The sequence below is a fragment of the Girardinichthys multiradiatus genome, chromosome 22 (assembly GCF_021462225.1).
Source record: "Girardinichthys multiradiatus isolate DD_20200921_A chromosome 22, DD_fGirMul_XY1, whole genome shotgun sequence".
NCBI lineage: Eukaryota > Metazoa > Chordata > Actinopteri > Cyprinodontiformes > Goodeidae > Girardinichthys > Girardinichthys multiradiatus.
The window spans coordinates 35,506,574-35,522,739 of record NC_061814.1 but is presented as its reverse complement, the minus strand read 5'-3'; the positions used below and the strand labels follow the sequence as shown (position 1 = coordinate 35,522,739).

General features: G+C 39.2%; 1 protein-coding gene across 18 annotated transcripts in view; it reads right to left on the bottom strand.

Moving 5' to 3' along the window:
• LOC124858653 (actin-binding LIM protein 1-like) overlaps positions 1–16,166 on the bottom strand; it is an 89,331-nt gene that overhangs the window by 48,748 nt on the left and 24,417 nt on the right. For 3 of the 18 annotated variants that reach the window (XM_047350764.1, XM_047350770.1, XM_047350768.1), the window contains exon 1: positions 13,711–14,212. The exons of 3 other annotated variants lie outside the window; for them this stretch is intronic. In XM_047350764.1, the coding sequence (XP_047206720.1) occupies positions 13,711–13,954 (244 nt within the window). In that variant the 5' untranslated portion in view covers positions 13,955–14,212. Of the gene's footprint in view, positions 1–3,884; positions 4,146–13,710; positions 14,227–16,166 lie in introns of those variants that run through there. 12 more of the 18 variants (XM_047350753.1, XM_047350756.1, XM_047350754.1 and 9 more) reach the window with 9 other exon arrangements.

Below are 16,166 nucleotides of genomic sequence, written 5' to 3'. Positions count from 1 at the left end.
CATATATTTATATTATATTGTAGATATGTTTATTCAATTCAATTCAAATTCAATTCAAAGATACTTTATTGATCCCCGAGGGGAAATTAGAATTCCAGTACAACCCATCCAAACATACATCATGACACAAGACAAGGGGGGGACGGGTCACCGAGGCTTTGCTGCCCACTCACAGGCGCTGCCCTTGCTAGATGTTTAATTTGTACTGTATTGCACCGACTACGCCAAAACAAATTCCTTGTATGTCCAAAAACGTACTTGGCAATAAAGCTTTTCTGATTCTGATTCTGATTAAGTGTCTAATTCATAATCACACATTGCCAGTTTGTGCCTTCCTATTTGCATTTCATACTTGTAAACAAAACATTTTGTATCCAAGTACTTATTTTTGCTTTTGTAGTCAAATATTTTTGATGAATTACAGAGATAAATAGTATTATACTCAATTCCAACTTATGTTGGTTCAGATACTTTTGATCAAACCAGAAAAACTATGAGCCACCTCCTGCTGTTGTTCACGGGAGACATATTATCACATTTCCTTACAGTAGGCTATTGGTAGAACTCAGACAATTGATTTTAATTGAATACTTTCCCTAGTGGGTACGAACTGATGCATGGTAATTATGAAATGTACAGTGGTTGACCACAGTATTTTGTACAAGAAAAGGTTGGATCCTAAAAGACAGTTACTGGAAAGGTACACAATGATTAAGGAGCCAATTTCCCAAAACCCCAGTTTAACTACAGGTATGAAATAGTTTGTTTATAGATATGCAGTGGGAGCAGAAGGGACAAAATGGCAATGCATGGTTATGAATTGAAGGTACAAACTGTGAACACAACAAAACTAGAGCCCACAGTGTGTGGCAGTCGGCATTCCTTTTACATGACTCTCATGTCACCCGTTTGTTTTTAGCTTGTTGGGTTCAGTCGTTCTATGACAGAACACTTATCTCATCTGTATATTCCGGTGCTGTGTGCCAGCTGTACAAACACTGCGTGTTGCACTGCTGCCTGTGAAAAGTGGTTGAGCTCCTTCTTCAGGGTGTAGACACAGGCAAGCTTCAAAGATGAGGCACCAATGCAGTTGTCTGCAGCCCTCTCCAAAAATAAAAATCACTGGAGACAGCTACACTTCTGGTCATTGTTGCTCAAAAAGAAAAGGCCACATTCACATGATATCGAGTGTAGGTCAAGAAAACAGGATTTAAAGTTGTCTTACACTAAAAATGTGTGAATAAAATAGGGTTAAATTAACCAAAAGAGACTGTTAGATCTTGAGTTTGAAAATAGGTAGATAGCAGGGGTGTAATGAGATCTTGTCATATAAACATCACAATATTTCTAATCAAACTGAAGTCTTATTGTTTGGCCGGCAACACTTGGTTCCCAAAGCACTGAAGAAGTCCGCACTACTTTTTAAATCAATTTCGTGGCAATGGTTTTATTACTCATTAGAAAAAAAATTGTTGACAGAGTGACAGGAAACATACAAATGATCTGAAAGTCCTTTGACAACACTGCACCTGGCTAACCATTAGCTGCTAACATCAGTTTTCCAGTCTGAACTGGATCTGATCCTATCTGGTTAAAACTCTAAACTATAGACTGCTTAAAACTGAACTGGATAATCCTTCCATGAACAGGGTAATATTTATAAAACTGTTATTACAGTTTTGAAATACAAAAAGCCAACTTTTTAAAGGTGTTTTGGCATTATTACCAACTTAAAATGAGAAAACCATTTAAAAACCCAATATATGGAGTATAGTCACACCTGAACTACCAAGGTAAATAAATTGAGAAACTGAAGTAGTGAATGTGAGTAGAAAAATTACAGATTTGTTTGGGACGACTGTGGCTCAATAAACAAAAAAAAGGAACCATAGAGCTTTAAAGATTTCCTCAAAATATTGCTAAAATCAAACCTTGTTTGTATAAACTTGATACGTGTACCTGTGTCGTTTTATGAGCCAGTTGTGTTGTTGTACCCCAAGTTAGAAGGCTACATCTGTATTAAGCTTGGTTATTGTGGTCTTTAGTTAACCTGTTAATTTCAAAGTTAAAAAAGGCTGCAGTATGAGATTCGTTGAAGACACAAAGTTTCTATGGTAGATCTGCACAAATGAAAGGACAAGAAAAGCTCTCTAAATGTAGACCTCTTTCTATCAACCAATCCCAACGATGTCCAGATAAAGTAGCTGCTTACAACTATGGAAAACCTCCAGAGGGAGTCTGAAAAAAGGAACATGTGGGAGCCAGAGGTTACAGAAGTTCTGCCAGTACTGGAAGTCAACCACGAGGGCCGTTTGTTTGTGGCTAGTCGGACCACATCAAGGGAATAGATTCAGAGCTGGACGTTGCCTCTAGCCTTCAGTGTGCGCGGTCAAATGCATAAACAGACCTACTCACTGGAAACTGTCAAAAATAACTGTAACCCCATTTTATGATGCTGATGCGGTTTTTTTTACAGGGGGGCAAATATACATTCTTTGAGAGCTTACATTAATTTTGTGGCTTTTGAACTTACAAACATAAAAATACAGCAAACAAATTCCATTCACGATTCGGACTTTGTGCTGAATCCACGATTCTTACATATGTTTAATTTCAAACCTTTTCCAGGCTTAAAACTTCAGGGTTACTTTTTTAAAAACCATTTTTAAAGCATAACTCTAAAACTTCACTGTGAATCTATGGTCAATACTTTTACAGTGGTCAGGCTTCAAACATGGAACCTCTAAAAAGCTCACAGACCCTAAGAGTCTGTGGATGGATGGATGGATGGATGGATCACTTTGAAATTTGAAGAGGGAATAAAGTGAACAAAGGAGAAACAAATACTTTACAACTCTCTATTTTTAATTCAATGAAATTACATTATTTACCAGATTCTATAGCTACCCTGTTAGTTGAATCGCTTCTTATTGTGATTAATAACTTTTCCATCAATTTCCAATAATGTGAGCAACAAACTGTCTCTACTTCTTCAGCCCAGAAATATTTTAAACATTCCGATTTCTTCACGACGAAAATAACTCTTCTACATTGCTGCTTGCTCGAGAGTCGTTCTGACAAACAATGGTGCATCTCTGGACCACACATCCTGGTCAAATCCAGGCGATGTTAACAACTCTGAACAATGGCCCCTCCTGACTTCACCTAATTCATCGCACACAGCTGGGTGACCTCTGTTTATAGACAGGAACAATCACCTTTTTTTTTCTTTAACGGGACGCCATGAATGGGGCCACTGATGACAACAATGGAGTGTATCTTTTAGAGGGTTACCATGACAACTCCTGCAGACAGAGTGATAGAGAGAGAGAGGAGATGACAGAGAGTGCAGGTTTGTAGCTCTGCGCAGTGTGCCTCCCAACACTGGTGCTCCACTTTTCATCTTGTAACCTTTTATTCCATACAAAGAGGAGCTGACTAAACCAGGAACGATCACATCATGGCTATGAGGTTCTCATCGTTTAACATGAAGCTCCTCCGATGCTTTGTTCCAATAACATTAACATAAAGTCTGCTGCCGCCAAATTAAGCACACTCAAAGCCAAGCAGCAGTTTAAAGGGCGTAGCATGTTCATGTCAGCTACTCATAGGGAATATGTTGCTGTGTTAAAGCTTCATATGTAACATTTTGTGAATAATTATTGAAGCTGCAAGCACAACTCCCCCTTCAAAGAAACCCATATTCATGTTACGAAAAAGGTTTAATGCTACCAAAAATGCAATCAGATATTAAGACATCAATATACTTCAATCTCACTTAAGTCAAAGATAGTGCTGCAAATCTGTGTTAACACCGACAACATCAATACTGAGCATGACAAGCAAAACAGATGCCATAAAAACACACATATGTGCAGAGGTACCTTTTTCTTTGACCATGACCATTTGAATCCAGCTACAGCTGCAGCAGAAAATGCTCTGACCATCAGCTGGCAGTAACACAGGAGCTGCAAGAACCTTTTTATAGTCAAGATCGAAGAGCTAACAAAATAAGGAAAAAAAGAGACAAGACTCCAGAGGACTAGAGAGACAGAGACAGAAAGAAAGAGAGGTGTAGCCGCTTCTAAGCTCTCCTTCCGAAAACACAGCGACAGCGTGGGGTTTGCCTCCTGACTGCCTGCTTTTCTCCTATACTTCCTCCTCCTCCTCCCACTCTTCCCTACTCCTCCCCTCCTGCTCCCTCTCTCCCAGCCCCTCTGTTGTGTCAGCCTCTTCCTCATTGTTGCAACAAAGTGGCTGCTGCTGCTGTGTGACAACCCCCCCCCCCCCCCCCCTAAAATAAAATTTAGACTGCATAAATGTGAATTTCACAACTTCTGTATAAAAGTTATTTTTCTGAAGTTTCATTTTGCACTTTCAGGTAGGGAGACACTTTAAAAATGCAGAAGTGAAATTAATATCTGAGATTTTGTTTTTGTATTGAGTTATTATATATTGTCTTTAAACTATATCTGTTAATGAGGAAACAGCATAAGTGAACAAATTAACAATTTATGCGGCTTGATGGGTGAATTTATAGCATCTTACATATAAATATTTCGCCACTTGTTTCTCAACATTTAGCACAGAGTGATGAAAGATATTTTTACTAAAATAATAATTATTAAAATTATAGTAAAATTTAAATAATAAAGTAATAATGACAAAGAAATAATAATTATTAAAATAAAATTAATACTTGAGTCATTCTGAATTTAAAAATATATGATAAAGAGACATCTTAAGTGAGTTAATGAATAAAACATATTTTAATGTAAAAATGTAATTATATACAATTATTTTCAACTAAATATATGAGTAATTTTGAATTTAAGTAATATCCATCAATGTAGAAACACAAAATAAAACAAAAAATAATGAACTAAACTAACATATTAAACTGCATGATAGGTGTGAATATATTACATCTTACACATGAAGATAACTATTTAATTTTCTGTTCATTTAGCATTTAGTTAACAAAAATGTGAGGAAAAATAATATCTAAAAATCAATCAAGTTCATTAAACATATTAAAAAAGGGAATTTTATTTAATCTAATGAAAAAAAATAGGAGTATTTCATTGAATTTTGATGGAAAGCACATTGTGTTTCTTTGTGTATGAAAAGTGCTGCATAAATAAACTTTGACTTTGAATTTATAGTTATTATTTAACAATCATAGTTTACATTTAAATCAGGAAACTTCATGTCACCAATATTGATCTATATCACACAAGTTAGCTAGCAATAACTTACCTTGGGAAAATATAAAACAAAATAAAATGAAGTATCTCATATGAGGAGTTGCAAATACAAATTATTACAACTAACTTTGGGAAGCTGTAAAAGTCAATAAAAAAAAGAACCAAATGTTATTTTTAGCACAGATACATATCTAGAACATTTGATTTAAGGTAAATATGTCAGATAAAGACTATTAAAAAAGATTGTAGATTACTATCATATCTAACACGTTGTTACACCAATGGATTTTCAAAAAACACCCTATATTAAAATATAAAAAGAAGAGTTAGAACCTCAGGGTCTCATCTTTACTTTTTGCAGATTGATGTGGTTCTGTTGGCATCTTCGGGTCATGACCTGAAGTGCACACTGGAGCGGTTCACAGCTGAATATAAGAGAGCTCCTCTAGATCTGAGGCAATTTTTTTACTGGAAAAAGGTGGAAATTTCTCAGTTTACCTTGCTTCTAATTTCCAACCTTCACCTACAGAGATTTGAATCATGTCCAAAAGAACCAAATACTCGATTGGAGCAGATGATATGATCTTCCTTTGTAGGGTGGCTGGGCCCTACCATAGAAATCAGGAGAGGAACTCCTTCATCTAAAGGGGAGCTTGGAGTAAAAATGCTGCTCATCCACCTTAAAGAGAGTCAGATGAGGTGATTTGGGAATCAGATAAGGATGCCTCCTGCCTATGGAGGCACTTCTTAGTGGGAGGAGACCCTGGAAAAGACCCAGAACTCTGGAATGGAAAGACTATATATATACCTTCTGTCCTGGAAACACCTTTGGATCACCTAGAATGGGCTGGAGAGTGGCACTAAGGACAGGGTTTACATTCTGGACCTGTGACTTCCAGATATTAGATAAGCAGAGAACAATGGGTTGACAGATGGACTAAAATATAGACTCACAAGTTGAAAACTACACCAATTACACCACTGAGACTGGTAACTAAAAGTAAGGTACTTCAACAAATGAATGAATAACTGGTTGTTCTGAATATCATCAGGGCCACAGTGATAAGAACAAAATCTAAGGTTTATTAATTTAATTGTGGTTAGCACTGAGAATCAGCACCCAGAAATGCCAGCTTCAACTCCAATAAAAATTCTCGTTTGGGCACAGTCCAATCCTGTCTGTTCATTGGAGAGCAAAAGTGGCCTTCTACGGTTGCATGTTAGACTCATCGTGACCCCTGGCATGACCTTTGTGTTAAGAACAATTTGGTTTTTTGTTGTTGTTTTTTAACTTTCCAATTACATAGCATTACATACCAAATAACACTCCAGTCCTGTTGATAAACTGATGCTTATCTTTATATGTCTTTATTTAAAATAAAGAAAATGTAAGAAATAAACAACACTTGCAAGATGAAAAATTAATCTCTTTTAAAACCAAGTTTAACCCTGAGTCCAACACATGCAGACTGTAAAGATTTGCCTTATTGCTCTGTGGAGAGAAAACAATTTGTCCGGTAAACAATCCACTCTGTGGACACAACTAGGAAAATATAAATTCGTCAGGCCAAGTGGTTACTGATTCATTTGTACTTTAAAGAGAAGGAGTTTGTCAGCAGTTACCTTCTCTGTATCTGCTGATGCAGCATCTCATCATGCATTCAGAGAGCCTTCATTCAGTGTAATTAAAAACTCTGCCACCTTCTGGAAACCCAAAAGCGTGCATTTGTTTCGGCAAGACATCAGGCAATGGAGACTTGTCAGTGAGGTTAATGGTAAAAATACAGCTCTTGGTGGAACATTCTTCCTGCACTCCACCCTTTTTTATTATGAAGACAGCAAAGTGTTTTAGCAGTGTGTAAAGCCTTGAGAAGCTCAGTGAAATGTGGGAGTAGTCTAGTGCAGCCACTAACAGCAACTCAAAAATATCTTGTTACTCTGTCTGCTATAAGAGGCCCATTATCATCCTGCCTCTTAATAATTTTCACCCAAGCTGAAGGACGTTCAGACTACAAGGAGTTTGCAAAGAGCAGCAATTATCCTTGGGTGAAAGGTTTCTGCTGTGTTTTACATGTTTTACATGTTTTACATTCACATCTGACTGTCCATTAATAACCCCTGCAGTGATAACTTAATCATTTCAGTGAAAGAAACCACACAGTTTGAGCCATGGCTTCTGGACTGCTGAGTACTGAGAATAAGCTAAACTGGCACGATGATGCCAGGTCACATGTAGAGTAACAACAGTGCTTTGTGTGGACAGGCTCCACAGTTATTCCCTGCGTTGATTATTTAAGGGTCTTGGAATGCATGAGGCAATTATACTCACACACATAGAGGCTGATAAGAAAAGGAAAAGAGAAATAACTTGGAGGAGCTCCTTGACTCTTGACAAGCACAGAGTAAATTGTCTGACGTTGGATAACCAGTTCATCGGCTCGCAGCTATTTTTAAACTGGCTACAACACAGCATCACCTTGGTGAGTGCAAACAAGTGCAGCCAGCTTCACCTCTCACAAACTTTTTTTGCCGTGGCTGCATTGTCATTGCTATTCTGCTGCTCCTGCAAATTCATATGGGCCATATGGGCTGCTGCCCAGGGTGGTATTGGATAGGGACACAACCACCAGATAAAAAAATGTCTTATCTGTCAGTTCCACCTTAAATAAGCTTTCAATTGCTTTTATGCATGTGCATCACCAGGAATTTGGTGCCCCCTGCTTGCTGCTGATAATAGGGAGTCTTAGATGATTTCCTGCATTTTGATTGGTTAGGTAGCGATATAGGGATTGCCTCGGATTGCCATTTATGCAAGAACCGCTACTGCCAAAAAATTGCATTCTTTGTTTGAGCAGTCAAATAATTTTTTATTTGTATCTATATTTGGCAGGAGCATTATTCTATTTTGAAAGCAGGATAAGTCACTCCAATAATAAAATGGAATAAGGTACAGTGGCATCAGGAGTTTATTTCCTCATAATAGGCTTAATGTCTCAATCATTAATTGGGGGATTTTATTTATGTATCTGAAGCATTTATTTTCTTGTTTGGAAATCAAACAAACAACCGCAATTATAAAATAATACATACGACTAATTTCTAATATGTCCCTTGCCAAGCTTTGCATTGACCAATCTCTTTCTGCGGCCATAAACAAACCTCTGCTATAATTTTGCCAAATCTTCAACATGCTTGAGGTCGGTGCTTTGGACCATTCCAGAAGCTTAACTATAGCCTGATTTACCAATTCCAAAACCAGCTTTTGATCCGTCTTTGGATCATTTTCCTTGTTGCAATACCAAATAGGTATGAACTATCTGACACTGACTGTCAACCTTAGAAGAAAGGAAATTGTCATAGGATGTTCAAGAACAACCCACAAACCACAAGGATGAGGCATGCCATGAGCAGGAAGGTGCTGGAACACCATAGTTACTGTCTGTTGGGACCCAGCCATGGGTCAACATTAAATTTCAACATTAAACTCCAGTACAGACTTTCCTGAACTTTCAAAATAAATCGCATTTAACTGACTTCCAGCAACTGAGGAAAGGTGGGGTAGCAGCAGACTTCCCATGATGCCACTGTCTGTATAAGAGCAGCCCTCTCCAACAAACCGATCTCTTCCACACAGCCTTCGAGAGGGACCGGATAGGGGAGACAAGCGCGCTGATGTCTCTTTGCTGGCAAAAAGACATAAACTCTTCAACTGGATCCAAGGATGTCATACGATCATCGATCATATGCAAAGTTAAGTACGAATGAAATACTGTCTGTGTATCTGGTGTTTTCATTCATGAACGGGGAAATTAAGGTGTAAGAATTGCTTACTTTCTCTCAGAGGCCTGCAGAAGCAAACTGTCCCAGAGAAGTTCCCTACAGAGAAGCGGTCTCTACGAAGCCAAGCGGAGCGGTCTCCCAGTCTGGAAGGAAACCAGCAGAGACCCCATCACCGTGGTTACGGTAACATGCAGTGTGGTTGGCGGACAGAATGGGCCGTCTTTCATCCACAGCCACGGAGGTTAGCTAAAAGCTAACCGTTTGTTCACAGACCGACCGACAGAACAGCCGCCACTCCCACAGCTAAGGAGGTTAGCTGTAGCTAACCGTTTAAAGACTGTGGACATTTCTTCAAACTTCTCCGCCTTGGACAACGTTCCTCACCATAGTTCATGAGGTTAAGTGTTTGGGCAGAATAACATAGAAGTGATTTAGATTGAAATGATCTAAATGTTTTTCATTTTATGAAGTTTGGTTTTGTTTGTGTTGAACTCAGCTATCTTGGTGCTGGCAGAATATCTGCAGCACACGTGTTCAGGTTGTGTTCTTTGTATGTTTTAAAGTTAAGACAAACTTTAGTAAAGGGTGATTTACAACAGAACATTGCTCATAACGCGCCGTCCGCGCTTATGCATTTTAACCCTTTTATTAACCCTGGTATTTTAAAGGTGTGTTTGATTCTGGTGCTAAAGAATATTTAACAGAAAGGTTTTTAGTTTTCAACTAACAACCTGATAACTAAGTAAACACCATTAAGCCCCATTTCTCCAGAAAGATTTGGCTTTTCCAAAATACATCCTTAATAACATTTCTTTAAATATTATTTTAGTAAATAAAGGCAGCTATGGAGACACCGTTGAGAATTAGTCATCCAGGAGGTTGGTTTTATTCAGCAGATCATTATTTAAAACATTATTTTATTAAAATAATATTTTATCTGATCTTGCATTGTGAAGGGTTGTCTAAACGTTTGCTGATTATTGCCTAAGTTGGTTCCAAGACTAACTTAACTTCATTTCCAGATTCTTCAAGATAATCCTTGGTTCTCAAACATAAATAACATTGCATGATAATGTTGCATCACTCTTTTTGGTCATGATTTCAATCATCTTTAATCAACTTGTTTATATTGTACATAGTCGATTAGTCTTCCTTATTCTTTAATTCTGCTTGGTAGTTTAGTTGGATTGTTTTAGCATAGTAAAGGGTTTGTTAAGTGAAATATGTTTGACTTTGTGTTGACTTATTTTTGTTAATAAATTCTTGTATTTTAAGAAATTGTGTGAATTCATTCCATATATGTGCAGAGTTTATGCTGTTCAATAATGTCAGAGCTCGTCTCACACCTTTCTATTTTGTCCTAATACCATCGCCTTACTGGGCTGGATTCACAGGACAACCCTTAACAGACCAAAATATTATTTGATAAAATATTAAAATATTAATATTAAATAATATTCTCAGATTCATAATCCCAACATGTCCATGGTAAAGTGAATCAAATAATGCAAATGGCAGAGAGGATCCTTACAAAAAATAGGCGCCTGCTCCAAAATCGAAGTGAAATTGAACTGAATCGACTGAAATTTGCTGGTGTACACATGGAGAAGCCAAAAACATTCTGGAGAAAGGTTTTATAGTCAGATTGGCCAAATAATTGGCTTTTTGGCCACAATAATGGGAAAAACGTTTAAAGGACTTAATGTGAAGCTTTGAAACCTAAGAACACTGTACCAACTGTCAAGCATGGCAGTGGTACCATCATGCTAAGGGTCTGTTTTGAATTCTGTGGTATTGATGGATTCCACAAAGTTGCTGAAATAATGAAGGAAGAGGAGTACCTCCAAATTATTTTACTTCACCTTAAATCAACAGACCATTGAAACCCTGGACACAAACTGATGTTCGAACAGGAACTGGTGTTGACTAAAGCAGATTAACACCAAGCTTTTGGAATAGGATCTCCATCCAATTGAAAATATATAGACAAATTCAGTAAAAATGATACAGTGCCTTGCAAAAGTATTCGGCGCCCTTTAACTGGTCAACCTCTTGCCACATTCACATTTCAGTCTTCAAACATCTCCAGGTCTCTTGGGGTATGTCTCTAACAGTTTTGCACATTGAGACACTGAAATTCTTGCCCATTCTTCCTTGCAAAACAGCTCGAGCTCAGTGAGGTTGGATGGAGAGCGTTCGTGAACAGCAATCTTCAGCTCTTTCCACAGATTCTCGATTGGATTCAGGTCTGGACTTTGACTTGGCCATTCCAACACCTGGATTCGTTTATTTGTGAACCATTCCATTGTAGATTTGGCTTTATGTTTTGAATCATTGTCTTGTTGGAAGATAAATCTCCGTCCCAGTCTCAGGTCTCTTGCAGACTCCAACAGGTTTTCTTCCAGAATGGTCCTGTATTTGGACCCATCCATCTTCCAATCAATTTTGACCATCTTCCCTGTCCCTGCTGACGAAAAGCAGGCCCAAACCATGATGCTGCCACCACCATGTTTGACAGTGGGGATGGTGTGTTCAAGGTGATGAGTTGTGTTGCTTTTACGCCAAACATATCGTTTTGCATTGTGGCCAAACAGTTCGATTTTGGTTTCATCTGACCAGAGCACCTTCTTCCACATGTTTGTTGTGTCTCCCAGGTGGCTTGTGGCAAACTTTAAATGATACTTTTTATGGATATCTTTGAGAAATGGATTTCTTCTAGCTACTCTTCCATAAAGGCCAGATTTGTACAGTGTACGACTGATTGTTGTCCTATGGACAGACTCTCCCACCTCAGCTGTAGATCTCTGCAGTTCATCCAGAGTGATCATGGGCCTCTTGGCTGCATCTCTGATCAGTCTTCTCCTTGCTTGAGATGAAAGTTTAGAGGGACAGCCGGGTCTTGGTAGATTTGCAGTGGTCTGATACTCCTTCCATTTCAATATGATTGCTTGCACAGTGCTCCTTGGGATGTTTAAAGCTTGGGAAATCTTTTTGTATCCAATCCGGCTTTAAACTTCTCCACAACAGTATCTCGGACCTGCATGGTGTATTCCTTGGTCTTCATGATGCTCTCTGCGCTTTGAACAGAACCCTGAGACTATCACAGAGCAGGTGCATTTATACGGAGACTTGATTACACACAGGTGGATTCTATTTATCATCATCAGTCATTTGGGACATTAGATCATTCAGAGATCCTCACTGAACTTCTGGAGTGAGTTTGCTGCACTGAAAGTAAAGGGGCTGAATAATATTGCACGCTCCACTTTTCAGGTTTTTATTTGTTAAAAAGGTTTGACACATCCAATAAATTTCATTCCACTTCACGATTGTGTCCCACTTGTTGTTCTTCACAAAAAATTTGAATTTTATATCTTTATGTTTGAAGCCTGAAATGTGGCAAAAGGTTGAAAAGTTCAAGGGGGCCGAATACTTTGGCAAGGCACTGTATATAGGCTAATTTATTATTACAGGTGCCTGCAGTAGAAGGTACGCTTTTGCAGAATGCAGTGAGCATGAAAAGCAGTTAAAAAGTCGTTTCTGAACAAATCAAGTTTTAATTTCTTAAACAGAATGAAGTTACTTCTTTCGTTTACAGAAAAACAACTTGCCAAAAGAAAAATGACAATTTTACAGCTGTTTCTGGCTTGAGGTCAGAGAATGGGTAAAATCTGCAAATCTTAATTTGTTCTTGTGCCCAGTGCTGTAATCCTGATGTAAGCCACCCTGTCGCCTGGATGTTGTCCAGCAGGGGCAGACCTGTCCTCGCAAATGCATTTGCTTTACATAATGACTGAAAAGAGAGCAATTCATTCCCAACTTTAACAGCAAATCTATATTTTTGCATTGTTCAAACGTTTTGGTTAGGTAACTGATGCACATAAACTCATCATTTATGGTCTAATCACTTACTATCAGTGTTGATTCTTGCATGAATGGTGCCCTGAGCAAGCCCCTTCCTCTACGGACCTCTTCGTCTTGCTAAACCACACCCACCCACTCCTCCAACAAAGACCAAAATGGATCCATCTGATATTAGTCTTGGGTTAAAGAAAAAAAAAAATGGGTGTGAAGATATAAATATATAGAGGCATATTTACATATATCTACAGTCATATTCAATTAATTGGAATATGACTCCCGATGAGGCTTGTTTGTCAGATTAAAAGTACCTTTTGTAAATAACAGCCTATTATGTTTTTAATTAACTGTAAGTGGAAAATCAACCTATTTAACAGAAATAAAGACTTGAAAACATCATCTTGTGTAATATTTCAAAAAATGTGTTTCACCTGCTGAGTTACTGAAATGAATAGATTTTTCAATAATATTGTAACTTATTGAATGTGGCTGTATATATAATCCAAATTCCCCCCCAAAAAATGAAATTGCCCTTTAATTTAGCAGAATAAGAAGCTGTGAGTCAGATTTATTCCCAATTGACTGGAAATACCGTATAAGCAACAGAAAACTTGTTCTATTTACAACGTAGATGACTTGTGCCCTGTGCCGTGCTGCTCTGGGCAGTGAGCCATTCCGTCCATATCAAAACGCGCTACTGCTCATTGTCAACTAGCTTTTATATCCCTGACCAAAATTGTGACAGTTCACTTTAAATCAGCAGATATACCCAAAAATAACTTAAGTTCGTACAAAGATTGTTACTGTTACAGGCCACGAACAGATAGAATGGGCAGATGCTGAAGGTGGAGTCTTGTCCTACCTGTAGTGACATCATTCAGCCTCTCACTCAGGTAATAGTCGTCTGGGTTGAGGAATGGAAACTGCTCCACGTACTGTTTTGGAATGAGGTAGAGGACTTCAGCCACGTGTCCATCCTCAATGATGGACATACGCTTGACCGAGCTCTTCCGTTTCACCCGAACCCGGTTGACCCGGTGGACGCTGTGGCTACGGCTGGAGCTGCACAGCTTTCCTAGACTGTTGAGATTGGGCATGTTGGGCATGGTGTCCTGCTTGCCTTCAACTGTCCCAAAGCACTGTACGAAGAAGTCAGAAAGCGCCTGGGCTCAGCAACGTTCAGAAATCTTTCCCACCTCGGACATCAGTAATTCATTAAAGAAGCCAAACATGAAAATTAGGAGAAGCTTGAGGAGCAAACTCAGCCCAGCTCATCGTCAAATCATCGGATCCACTTCATATGTGCTGTAGGTGCAAAAAGCAGAATGCTGAAGACTGCCTTGCAGTGGAGATGTCAAAGAGCAAGCAGCAGATATGGGAATGCATCCTGCCTCATGTGGAGCAGAGTGAAAGACTGTCTGTGTCTTCACCCCTACAAGCCTGGTGCCTTAAGCTGCTTAGGACTGACGTTCAGCCTGATTATGTTCTGGGTGGAGTTAGGTTTGTGTATGCCAGGTTTGTTAATCACTGTTGGGTGGGAGCCTCACTACCTAATTCATTAACAACCCAAACACATAATCAATAAGGAGTCCTAATTTGCCACAAACTTTCCAAAGGTTTAATTCAGCTTAGATGGGCTGCAAAGTGTGGCAGTTGTTAGTACTGTTGCCCTGTAGCACAAAAGTTGCGGGTTCAAGTTCCAACTGGGGTCTTTCTGTGTTGAGTGCACAGGTTCACTGTGGAAACCGTCCCTCCTACCATTTACAATGCATGTTAGGGGTAACTGACAGGTCTGTCCAAGGGGGTACTGTGCCAACCTGCTGACCGACTGCTGTAGGTAGGCACCAGCAACACCCATCCCCCTGCATGGATTAAGTGTATAGAAAAAAGCATAAATGGAATATATCTAAGACAAAATGGATTAGTTTACTGCATCAAAGAGACTTGAGGCGAGAGAGGTCAACAACTGCCAAGATTCTTTCAGCAAACAGCAATACAAAGCCTCTAATTAATTACCATTAGAAGATGTACAGTAATGTACAAAAATATTCATTCCCCTACAACTTTTTACATTTTGTCCTGTTACAACTACAACTTTCAAAGTATTTTATTGAGATTTTATTTGATAGAGCATATAGACTTCTCAGCAAAATAACTCAAGCTGGGTCAGATTGGATGGAAAGTATCTGTGAATGTCAACTTTCAGTTCATGCCAGGGGTTTCAATTGGGTTAAAGGTCTGATCTAGGTGTGATCTAACACACAAATGCTTTGATCTAACCCATTCAGTTGTAGCTCTGGCTGTATGTTTAGGGTTGTTGTCCTGCTGTAAGATGAACCTGAACCCCATCTCTGTCATTTTGTTTGCAATAGATCTGACCCACTTACAGAGAACACTCCGGAGAACAGAATATGTAAAGGATGTTTATTGTGACAAAGATAATCAGGAACGTAACGGATGATTCTCCAACTGTATGGGAAGAAGGTAAGAGCACTGTTGAAAAATAGGGAACTGAATAATGTCGAACTAAGAATAAGAAATTAATGCAAACAAGAGAACAGCTTACTAAATAGGTGTGGTCAGGTCGCCAGGGGAAGAGGCATTCAGGATCCAGGTTTGTAGAAGGGTCTTTGGGTGCTGTTCAGTGTGAGCTCGGAGCAAAACAGGAATGAGTTCGGTGTGCAGATGCTTACGTTGGAGGGTGGACAGGGTACCCTTGCGGCTTGGTCCAGAAGGTAGCAGGAAACTGCCAGCTAGATGCGAATCCAAACGAAGACAGTCGATAGGAAATGAGTCTCTGGAGACCACTGGCTTTATCTGAGATACGTGGAATGTAGGATGAATGCGAAGACTAGCAGGTAACCAAAGGCGAACAGCAGAGGGACTAATCACAGTCTCAATCTCATAGGGACCGATGAAACGGGGCGAAAGCTTCCTAGACATGGATTTAAGGGGTATATCACGTGCTGACAACCATACCTTCTGTCCAGGCTGGTATTCAGGTGCAGGCCTGCATTTCCGGTCAGTGAAACGTTTGTTTTGGTCAGCAGTGCAGTGCAAGGTTTGGATAGTCAAGTTCCAGATGGATCTGCAGCGGCGGACATGTTGGTGGACTGATGAAACCGTGATATCCTTGTTTGTCAGCAGCAAACAGGGGTGGCTGATAACCAAGGGAAGCTTCAAAAGGTGAACGTCCAGTAGCTGAAGAAACATGTAAATTTAATGCATACTCAACCCAAGGTAGGTATGAGCACCAATCTGAGGGGTTTGTGGATGTGAGACACCGTAAGGTGGATTCCAGTTGCTGATTTAATCTTT